This window comes from Vitis riparia, chromosome 17 (assembly GCF_004353265.1).
Source record: "Vitis riparia cultivar Riparia Gloire de Montpellier isolate 1030 chromosome 17, EGFV_Vit.rip_1.0, whole genome shotgun sequence".
NCBI classification, from domain to species: Eukaryota; Viridiplantae; Streptophyta; class Magnoliopsida; order Vitales; family Vitaceae; genus Vitis; species Vitis riparia.
This window is the reverse complement of record NC_048447.1, coordinates 12770751-12782082: the sequence shown is the minus strand read 5'-3', so window position 1 is coordinate 12782082 and position 11332 is coordinate 12770751. Positions and strand designations below refer to the sequence as shown.

General features: G+C 32.3%; 3 protein-coding genes across 3 annotated transcripts; 1 reads left to right on the top strand and 2 right to left on the bottom strand.

The window, feature by feature from the left end:
* Positions 1–340: 340 nt before the first annotated feature.
* LOC117904107 (secreted RxLR effector protein 161-like) lies at positions 341–990 on the bottom strand. The gene is made up of 2 exons (XM_034816626.1): positions 558–990; positions 341–429 (listed from the first exon to the last, which is right to left on the bottom strand). Exons 1-2 carry the CDS (start codon positions 988–990, stop codon positions 341–343), a joined length of 522 nt encoding a protein of 173 aa, XP_034672517.1.
* A 2182-nt stretch (positions 991–3172) lies between these two features.
* Positions 3173–4794, bottom strand: LOC117905032. The gene is made up of 2 exons (XM_034817893.1): positions 3552–4794; positions 3173–3444 (listed from the first exon to the last, which is right to left on the bottom strand). Exons 1-2 carry the CDS (start codon positions 4306–4308, stop codon positions 3416–3418), a joined length of 786 nt encoding a protein of 261 aa, XP_034673784.1. The 5' UTR covers positions 4309–4794; the 3' UTR covers positions 3173–3415.
* A 1788-nt stretch (positions 4795–6582) lies between these two features.
* On the top strand, positions 6583–7170 carry LOC117904105 (probable calcium-binding protein CML46). The gene has a single exon (XM_034816625.1). It carries the CDS (start codon positions 6583–6585, stop codon positions 7168–7170), a length of 588 nt encoding a protein of 195 aa, XP_034672516.1.
* The last annotated feature ends 4162 nt before the right edge of the window (positions 7171–11332 follow it).

Genomic DNA, 11332 nt, shown 5'->3' with positions numbered 1-11332 from the left:
GGTGGTCTTTGTTACATCAATCGTTACTAGACCAATCAATGGTCACATATATCTATACAGCTAAATGACATAGATCAATCATGAGTGCATAGCATGGAAATTACATGCAATGTGATCTGTTCATGCCTATTTCCAACTGGTCCTACTTAACTTTATTGAGATCAAATCTTTAGCATAATTTAACAGAGTGCAATAAAATGAATACTTTATTTCTGCAGAACACAATCCAAATTTATAGATAAAGTCTAAACATAACATAGAGCAATATACAATGAATAATATAAACTCCCACTAAATTTGGATATCCTCAAATGAGACAACACCCATATGAGCAGTGTGCTCATGAAAGACCTTGGGTGGTAATCCCTTTGTAAGCGGATCCGCTATCATGGAGTTTGTTCCAATATGCTCTATGGATATCTGTCCACTCTGTACTTTTTCTTTTACAACTAGGAACTTGATATCAATGTATTTTGATTTTGTAGAACTCCTATTGTTATTGGAATATAAAACTGCTGATTTATTGTCACAAAATATCTTCAGTGGTCTTTCAATACCATCCAGAACACGCAGCCCAGTGACAAAATTTCGTAGCCATATTCCTTGATTGGATGCCTCATAACATGCTACAAACTCTGCTTCCATGGTGGATGAAGTTACGAGTGTCTGTTTGGCAGACCTCCATGAAATTGCTCCACCAGCCAACAGATAAATATAGCCTGATGTGGATCTTCTGCTGTCTTGGCATCCAGCAAAGTCAGAGTCGGAATACCCAATGAACTCTAACTGATCCAATCTCCTATATGTAAGCATGTACTCTTTTGTTCTCTGTAAATATCTCATAACCCTCTTGGCTGCTCTCCAATGATCCATTCCAGGGTTACTTAGATATCTGCCTAACATGCCAACAATGTACGCAATATCCGGACGTGTACATACCTGAGCATACATTAGACTCCCCACAGCCGAAGCGTAAGGAATCTTCTGCATTTCTTGACTTTCTAAACTATTTTTAGGGCATTGATTAAGACTGAATTTGTCTCCTTTAGCGACAGGGGTATCACCTGGTTTGCTATTTTGCATGCCATACCTTTGGAGGACTTTATCAATATAGGTCCTTTGTGACAATCCTAAAATACCCCTAGAACGATCTCGGTGTATCTGGATTCCTAAGACAAAGGAGGCATCACCAAGATCTTTCATCTCAAAATGTTTTGATAAAAATCTCTTGGTGTCGTGCAATATGCTAATATCATTTGTGGCTAGCAATATGTCATCGACATATAAAACCAGGAAAATATACTTACTCCCACTGAATTTGTGATACACACATTCATCCATAAGATTTGCCTCAAAACCATATGAGACAATAATTTGATGAAACTTGAAGTACCACTGACGAGAAGCTTGCTTGAGCCCATAAATGGATTTAGTTAATTTACAAACCATATTCTTTGAGTCTTCGGACACAAAATTTTCTGGTTGTACCATATAAATTGTTTCATCAATGTCACCATTGAGAAACGCTGTTTTAACATCCATTTGATGTAACTCAAGATCATAATGTGCAACTAGTGCCATGATTATCCTGAAAGAGTCCTTCGTAGAAACTGGAGAGAAGGTCTCTTTGAAGTCAATTCCTTCTTTTTGAGTAAAGCCTTTAGCTACAAGACGTGCTTTATACCTTTCTACATTACCATTTGAATCCCGCTTGGTTTTAAATATCCATTTACAACCAATGGGCTTCGTACCAACTGGTAATGGGACAAGTTCCCAAACTTTATTGTCTTGCATAGATTTGTACTCTTCATTCATGGCTTCAATCCATTTCTGAGAGTTGGAACTTTTCATGGCTTGCTGGAAGTTGATTGGATCATCTTCCATCATTCCACTTTCTACCTCATGTTCCTGGAGATATACGATATAATCGTCCGAAATTGCATTTCTCCTCTCTCTCGTGGATCTCCTTAATGGCATATTTTCTTGAGGTTGTTGAGTTTGTTCTTCAGGAGCAATGTCCTCATTTGCAATTAAGGGTTGAACAATATTGTCTGTTGGTTGAGGATCCAAATTTACTTCTTGATCAATGATAGGTAGTGAAACCTGTACATTATCAAAAGCAATAGTAGATCCCTCTTCCTCCTCAAAGACAATATTCCTAACCTGATTTCTCCCCCCTAACTCAAAATCCTCAAAAAATGTTGCAGTTCCCGTCTCAAAAATTGACCTAATAGTAGGATCATAAAATTTAAAACCCCTTGATCGCTCTGCATAGCCAATAAAGTAGCTGCTAACTGTTTTAGAGTCCAATTTCTTTTCATGAGGCTTATAAGGTCTCGCTTCAGCTGGACATCCCCAAATATGAAAATGCTTTAAACTGGGCTTTCGACCCGTCCAAAGCTCATAAGGCGTTTTAGCAGCCGCTTTAGTTGGCACCCGATTTAGGATATAAGCTGCCGTTTTGAGTGCTTCACCCCAGAGTTTTTCGGGTAAAGTAGAATGACTAATCATACTCCTTACCATGTCCTTAAGGGTTCGGTTTCGTCTTTCTGCTACACCATTCATGCTAGGTGATCCTGGCATGGTGTATTGAGGGACGATCCCACATTCCTCTAGGTATTTAGCAAATGGTCCTGGACATTGTTCACCTGATCCGTCATATCTACCATAGTATTCACCACCACGGTCAGATCTGACGCTCTTTATTCTTTTGTTGAGTTGTAACTCAACTTCTGCTTTAAATGTTTTGAACACGTCCAATGATTGTGATTTCTCATGTATAAGAAATAGGTAGCCATATCTTGAATAGTCATCTATGAATGTTATAAAGTACTGTTGACCATTCCAAGATGCCGTAGGGTATGGTCCACAGATATCTGTATGAATTAATTCTAAGACGTCTGTGGCTCTATTTGCACCTAATTTCTTTGTTTTGGTCTGTTTTCCTTTAATACACTCAACACAAATATCAAAATCTGAAAAGTCAAGTGAATCTAAAATCCCATCGGACACAAGTCGCTCAACTCTAGATTTAGAGATATGACCTAGGCGTTTGTGCCACAATGAGGCCGAATTATCTTTATTCAATTTACGTTTTGTACCTCGTGATTCCACATGCAAGGTTTCATTATAGGACGGAACAGTTTCCAACAAATATAGATTATCATAAACATTAAGTAAACCGGTTCCTACAATATTTGAATTAATAGATAATGCAAATCTATTGTTTCCAAATGAACAAGAATAACCTGATTTGTCCAAAACAGAAACTGAAATTAAATTCCGTCTGAAAGACGGTACAACGAAAGTATCTATTAAATCCAAAAAATAACCAGATTTCAATAATAATCTAAAGTGCCCTATTGCCTCCACTTCTACCGACTGACCGTCTCCGACATAGATGCATCTTTCAGCATCACTTGGTTTTCGGTAACTCAGGCAACCCTGCATAGAAACACAAATGTGAGTAGTAGCACCAGAATCTAACCACCATGTGTTTCTAGATACTGAAGCTAAATTAACTTCAGAACAGACCAAAGTAAGAATTATACCTTTCTTAACACGCCAAGCAGCATACTTGGTACATTCCTTCTTAGTATGTCCAGGCTTATTACAGAAGAAACATGTTACCTCAACTTTCTGTTTCTTTTGTTCTAGGCCATTAGAAGCAGCAACCTTATTATCCTTATTCCTTCGTTTGCCCTTATCCTTGGAAGTGCTAGCCAGATGAGCACTTTCGGTCTTGTCTTGCTTCAATCTCTCTTCCTCTTGCACACAGAATGAAATGAGCTCATTAAGAGTCCATTTATCCTTTTGACAGTTATAACTGACCTTGAATTGATTAAATTGTGCAGGAAGAGAGATGAGAACCAAATGCACGAGTAAATCATCAGATAACTCAAGTTTCAAAGCCTTAAGTTTTGAAGCAAGATGAGACATCTCCATGATGTACTCCCGAACATTACCCTTGCCTTTATACTTCATTGAAATCAAGCTTGCTAAAAGCGTGCTCGTTTCAGCCTTATCGTTTTTGGCAAAACGTTTCTGAATTTCCGCAAGGAAGTCACTGGCATTAGTAACCTCATCGGTTACCGCACCCCTGAAAGCTTCTGGAATTCCGCGCTTCATGATCATAAGACTTAGCCTATTTGAACGTTCCCACTTACCCCAATAAACCTCATCCTCTTGAGTACTTTGCTCATTGAGTTCATCGGGTTTGGGCATTCTCAAGGCTAAGTCTATATCCATGCAGCCTAAGAGAATCATCATATTCTCTTTCCAGTCCTTAAAATTAGTCCCATTTAACATAGGGACATTATTGATGTTGGCAGATATAGAAGTAGTTGATATAAAAGCTGAATCCAGAACAAAATAAAATGAATCAAATAAACCATCATGCTCACATAAAATAAGCAATTAAACACATAATCTTTAAATTTAAAAGCAAATTATGACATTTCAAGATACCTAGCACAACATTAATATCAAGTCTTTGGACAGTAATATTAACTGTAAGTGGTACTCTTGTTGTAGTGATCAAACATTGATGATAAGTTATGTCAAATAATAAATCTATCTTTGGATTGATTTATTATTCACATTAAGTTACCTTTATAATCATCACATATTTATCATCACAGGTATGTATGCAATTTGACCAAATATTAACTTTCCTTTGGGCCAGTCAATACCCGCATGAATCACATACACACAAATATCTAACACCCCGAACAGACTAATCTACACGAAAGATGTCACTTTGGTGATTTTCCGCTTTAATTAGCCTATTTAAAATGTTAGATCAATAACTTAAATATTAATATCATAAAATGCTATTAAATAATAATAATAATAATAATAGTAATAAAAAAAAAAAATTTATCAACTCAATATTTCATAAATCTTAATCCATTGACATATATATATATATATTAAAATAATAACTCAAAAATTAATCAAGGAGTTGGCTCTGATACCACTTGTTATAAATCAACCAAGGTGAATACCCCAATTTCATATATACTGGAATATTTCTTGTTATAACTCAACCAAGGGTGAATACCCCAATTTCATATATACTGGAATATTTCTTGTTATAACTCAACCAAGATGAATACCCTAATTTCATATATACTGGAATATTCTTGTTAAAATCAACCAAGATGAATACCCTAATTTCATCTATACTGGAATCTCCTGATTAAAAAAATGAGTAGAAAAATAATAGCGGAAACATACCTGAATCCATTGAAAGAGAAACCTTATAGGAAGAAAACCCTTTGAGATGGTCTTCCAATTCTGGCCACTAGATTCTGTTTCAATTTCTCTCTGAGAGGATTTTCGGAAATTGGAATGCGTAGTGGTAGAATGGGGACCATAACCCTATTTATAAACTGCTAGGGCAGTTTTAATTTTATCACAATTATATTTCTGCCCCTCATAGAAATAATAATTATCTAATGGTATCTACACAATAATCTCATGACAATTATACCCTTAAGCCAATTAATCAATTATTAATTAGATCACTATATTTAGGCTTAATTAAATGATAGCACACACATTTTAATTATTTACATGTGTGGCCCAAATTATAGATTAATTACAAAAATTAATCTAACATATAAAAATCTTTAATTAAATGTTTTTTTGTTAGTGTGAAGTTTGTTTAAACGGGAATTTGTTTGTTTGATTTTGTAATTTTATGGAACACATCGACGTTATGTTTGTATATAAGATATTTGTTGTATCCTATATCGCATAAGGAGAAAGTTTTTTATGTTATATGTGTATAAGTTTTGAAAACATGAGAACCCTTTTTTGGTGCGGGTAGTTATTAGGTTGGAGAGAAATTAAAATTGATAAACACTATAAAAAAATTCAGATGAGTGTGAATCTGATCATTTTTATTATTAATTTATTTGTTAGCAATTTAGTTGCAACTAATCAAGTTTTGGAAGTTTTTTGCTAACTCATTTGTTTGGCTCTATCTTTTAGACCTTGACTTGTTCTGCACTCTTACCATTTTCTAGAACTTTAAATTTGTAGTTAATGTTTTTTAAATTGGATATGTTTGATATCATTCATGTTTTAAAAAATCAGAAAATATTAATAAATTTGAGATAAAATAGCATGTAAATATATTTTTATATATTCTAATTTTTATATTAAAAAAAAATTAAAGATAAAATAAGAAAATATTTTAAAATTTTAAATTATTTAGGATATTAATAATAAAAGGAGAACATAAAAGGAAAGGAGAATATAGAAGGACTTTAGGATGTCGTGGATATTAATAATTAAGGAAGACTGAGACCCGAGGAAGCGTGTAAACTCCTTTCCGTAAACTTAGAGTTGGTGCTTCGTCATGGGGAATTTCCCAGAAAAGACCACGAAAGATTGAAAAACTGGAAGAAAAGGCCAGCAGAGGGTTCGCTGGAAAGTTTTGTGAAGCTTGGATGTATTTTCTCCTCATTTACAGATTTGCCTTCAAATAACATCGACGCCTCTGCAGTCCTCACTTAACCCATCCACGCCTCTGCTTTTCTCCTGTCGGTCCTCTGCTTTTTTCTCAGTTTTACAATGGAGAAGACGACTCTTTTTCACTGCCTTATCAAGAAGATGACAGTGGGGAACAAGACCAACCCCATGTTGTTTCTCTCCATCCTATTGTTTCTCGTTGCTCTCGACTGGTTCATTACATTTTTAGACTTTTGTTTAAGCGTTCGGGACTTGCTTCAAACCTGTATTGCCTTCATTTCCAGGGCACGGGGAGCCTGTGCTGGTTGCAACAGCAGCTCCAGCTTACAGCCTAATGAAAATGCGGATGATGGTGATGGTGAACTGCTGGCGAGAGGAGATTTAGAAATGGTGATGGAGAAGCTGGGATTTCACTGTGACCCAGATGAGGAACTGGGCTCAAGTCAGTTTGCTCTGCTGTTTGAGGAAGAGCCCAGTACTGGGGAAGTGAAGGAAGCATTTCAAGTTTTTGATGAGAACAGGGATGGATATGTTGATGCAGGGGAGTTGAATAAAGTCCTTCGTACACTTGGGTTTGTGCTAGCTTCTGAGGTGGAATGCGAGAAAATGATTCAAGCTTTTGATGATGATGGAGATGGCAGAATAGACTTCGATGAATTCACGAAACTCGTGGAGAAGAGTTTCTGCTAAGGCTAATTAAGTAGCCGAGTTCCTCCATCTTCATCCTGCAACCCCAAATAAACATAAATAATTTGAGCTGGAGAAGAGTTTCGAAACCCAAACGGGAGACAGCTCGATGTTCAGTTCTGTGAGCCACCATCCTTGAAGATACCTGGAGTTCACCAACAATTGCATTGATCAGATTTTTTTTTTTTTTTGGAACTCTGATGTTAATCTGTAAAAAGAGGAAACATCTTTTGTTTCTGAGATGCTTCCTTATCAGTGTTCCTCATCAGTGTTTTTTTTTTCTCCAAAATTAATAATGTTTATGCAGCATGTCAATTTTGATAAAGCACCAAATTTTATCAAACAGAGCAACCATCGTACTGAATAACATGAAAGCGCAGAGACATTTGGTTAAGTGCCAGCTTCATAAAGAGCTGAAAATCTAGAATATTAAGTGGGCTAAATGCCCCTACTCATCAGTGATAATGTTGAATTGAGATGAAGTTTCAGAGAGAAGAGCAACATATATGGATTTCTGGCTCTCTGAACAAAATATTAAAGCAGTAGAAGAGAATGATAGCCTAAATACTGATGAAAGTTAAATGACCAAACTGACAAACTTGGGTCTGTAATGCCCAGTCCTGGACCCAAAATCAAACAAAAATAATCGAAAAGAAGTAAGAACCAAACGACCGAAACGGTACTCGAGCACAGAGAAATTTTGAAGTAGAAAAAGAGGCATAGAGTATGGGCCAAAGACATCCATGCTTTACCAGTCAAACCAATTAAAAAAGAGCGAGAGAAAAAGAAAAAGCTTGCATGTGGCGCGCCTTGTTCACTGTTTCAAGATCTGGACACTGTCGTGTATCCCGAGTACGGATTGCAATTAGGATCACGATTTTATAGTGTTTGAAATTTAAATAAATGTATTTGAAATATTCTTTTAAATTTGGAACTCCGAAATTGTCTTATATTATATGTAAAATTATTTTTTATTTTTTATTTTTTTAATATAATAATAATAATAATAATAATAATAATGATAATATACATTTTAATAAAATAAGTTATAAAAATTATAATATTTTAATTATTTATAAAATATATTTCTTTTAAATGTAATTTAAATTTTTTTAATTTTTTAAATTTAGAAATTTTTCAAAAAAAAAAAGTAATATTTGCCCTACTTCTTTTAATTTTAAAAATGGGACATGATGAAAATTATTGTAAATAAATAAGATAGAGTTAGAATGAGGGAGTCCAATCCCAACTTTGATGCATTGTCATATCTACTCGTGTTATTATTATTATTATTATTTTTTCATTTTTTTGAATATTCTTAACCTCTAAATTACTTATGAATCTAATTTAAATACACCAATAACCCATAACATTTTCAATCTGGGTTTGGTCGTTTGAGTCATTTTGATGCAGATAACTCATACTAAACTTGTCCAATTGTCATTCTTATTCTCATGTTATTACTATTTTTTTTTTCCTTTTTTGAACATTCTGAGTCTCTAAATTACTTTGTGAATCTATCCTAAATGTTTTCCAACTTTTTTTTTTTTTTACAATAAATACTTATCAAAAATTACATAAATGATAAGTCATAAACACCAACAACTCATAGCATTTTCAATCTGTGTAGTCTGTTTGAGTCGTTTTGATGGAGATAACCCGTCTTGAACATGTCCTGTTGCAATTCCTATTTTCATGTTTTTTTTTTTTTTAATTTTTTTGCTTTTTGAACATTTTTGCCCTCTAATATGAATCTTTTTTTTTTTCTCGATAAATAGTTATCATAAATGATATAAAATGATGAGTCATACACACCAATAACCCATACCATTTTCAATTTGGGTAGCTAGTTTGAGTCGTTTCAAGGTTAAATCAAATAGAAACCACTAGGTAACGTGGTTAGGCCATCTACTATTTGAATAAGACAATTTACATGAACCGGCCAATACAAAGTACAAATATTATCATTATGTATAACATTTTTAATGGAGAATTGTGTTTTCGACCCAACTAAGTTTGATAATTGAGGTAAGGTTTTACTATCACCCATAATTAAACTCAAAATTCAATGAAAGAGTAGAATTTGAGAGGAAATATATTTCCTTTAAAAATTTTGATGATTTCTTGACTATTAAATGAAAAAACTAATTGGTCACCCCAACCTTCTCATTTTCTTTTTTGACTTTTTCACTATCTTTCACCTAATTATTAGTGGAACCAATTTTAATAATTTCCCAATCATTTTTTCCAACAAATTTAGCATAAGAGATAAATGGTTAAAAATTATTATTATCAAATGCATTTATGAAGTAAATAATTTTTAAATACTCATAAAATATTATTCTTTTTTCAAACTTACATAATATATAATAAATATTATTCTTTATTTCAAACTTACATTATTTTTCATATATATTAAACAATTTTTAAACACCTCATAAAATATTAGTATTCTTTGTTTGTTCCAACTTGCAAACTATACATCATCAATTTTTTTTTTCAAACTTATAGAACATATAATAAATATTTTTTAAATACCTTAACAAATTTTGTTTTTGTTTTTTAGTTACAAAATAATAAACATGTTGTACATTGTTTATCATAAGTCTTAATGGCATAGTTTGGTTAAAAAAAAAAAAAAAACTATCGACATCCTAATGTCAAACTCAAATGGTTTAAAAATCGTACAAAACCTATTAGGAATCTTGTACATCTTTATACACTTGACACATTTTCCTTATACAATTAGTATAATTTTGTACAGTGGTGCAAGTTCTATATTCTTCTTAAATTATGTGTCCATATAGATGTATTAACCATGTTTTCAATGATTTGGTTGAGAAAATAGTGGATGACTTATGGTCAAAAAAATTTCCTCAAACATGGAAAATCATTGGAATTTCCATATGGGAGTTAAATAAAAGGCATGACATGGGTATACAATCTTTGGGCAATAAGGAAAATAAATGAGTGGTTCAAAATCGATTGAAATCTTTCACAAATGGTAGTCTTGTACACTTAGTATATTTTCCTTGTACAATTAGTGTAATACTATTGTACAGTGACACAAATTTCATATCCCTCCTAAATTATGCGTTTACATGAGTATGTTAACCATGTTCCAATGGTTTGGTTAAGAAAATGTTAGATAACTTAGGTGGTGTTTGTTTTTTTGGCTTTTTGTTGAAAGCAATTTAGTTTTAGAATTTAGGTTGTTTGTTTTTCTACTTTTTCATGACTTATTATAAACTTTTTACTAAATAGAAAAAGTCAAAATATGTAACTTTTTCTAACTAAAAAAAATAACATATTGGTTTTTTTTTTACTTTTTAATACTTAATAGAAATAAAATACTATAAAAACAAACAACTTAATATTTAACACTATTAAACATTAATGTTCTATTTAGAATTAAGTAAAAAAATAAACACCACCTTAGAGTCAAATATCTTTTCCCTAGACATCATTATTGGATAAACACATTGGAATTTTCATATGAGAGTTAAATAAAGTGTATGAGATGAGTATACGATTCGTAGGTGACAAAGAAAATAAAAATAAGTGGTTTTGAATTAATTGAAATATTTCACAAATGTAAGTCTCCCTTATACACTTAATACATTTTCCTTGTATAGTTAATGTAATACCCTTATTTAGTGGTACAAATTTCATATCTCTCATAAGTTGTGTTCACGTATGTGTGTTAGTCATGTTTCCAATGATTTAATTGAGAAAATAATGAATGACTTAGGGTCAATTTTTTTTCCTCATATATCATTACTGTAAAAAGTATCAGAATTTCCATATGAGAGTTAAATAAAGTGTATAATTTAGGGTCAAACTCTTTTAAGTTTTTTTTTATTGTTTTTCATATAAAAAAAATAGTACTAAATAAGGTTTTCAATTTTTATTTTTAAAATAGTTTTCATTTTTCAATTAAACATTATTTTCAAAAAAGACAGTATAGAAAATAAAAATTATTTTAAAAAAAGGAAAAAGAGTAAAAATCAGAAAAAAAAAAACATTTCAATTGTATATTTAAAATAAAAACTCTCCATCCATACTCTTTTTTTTTTTTGATAAATTTTTAATTAATTTAAATTATTAAAAAAAATATTTAGTAAACAAAATTGCAACATTTCATATAATTTATTAATAAAAGTCA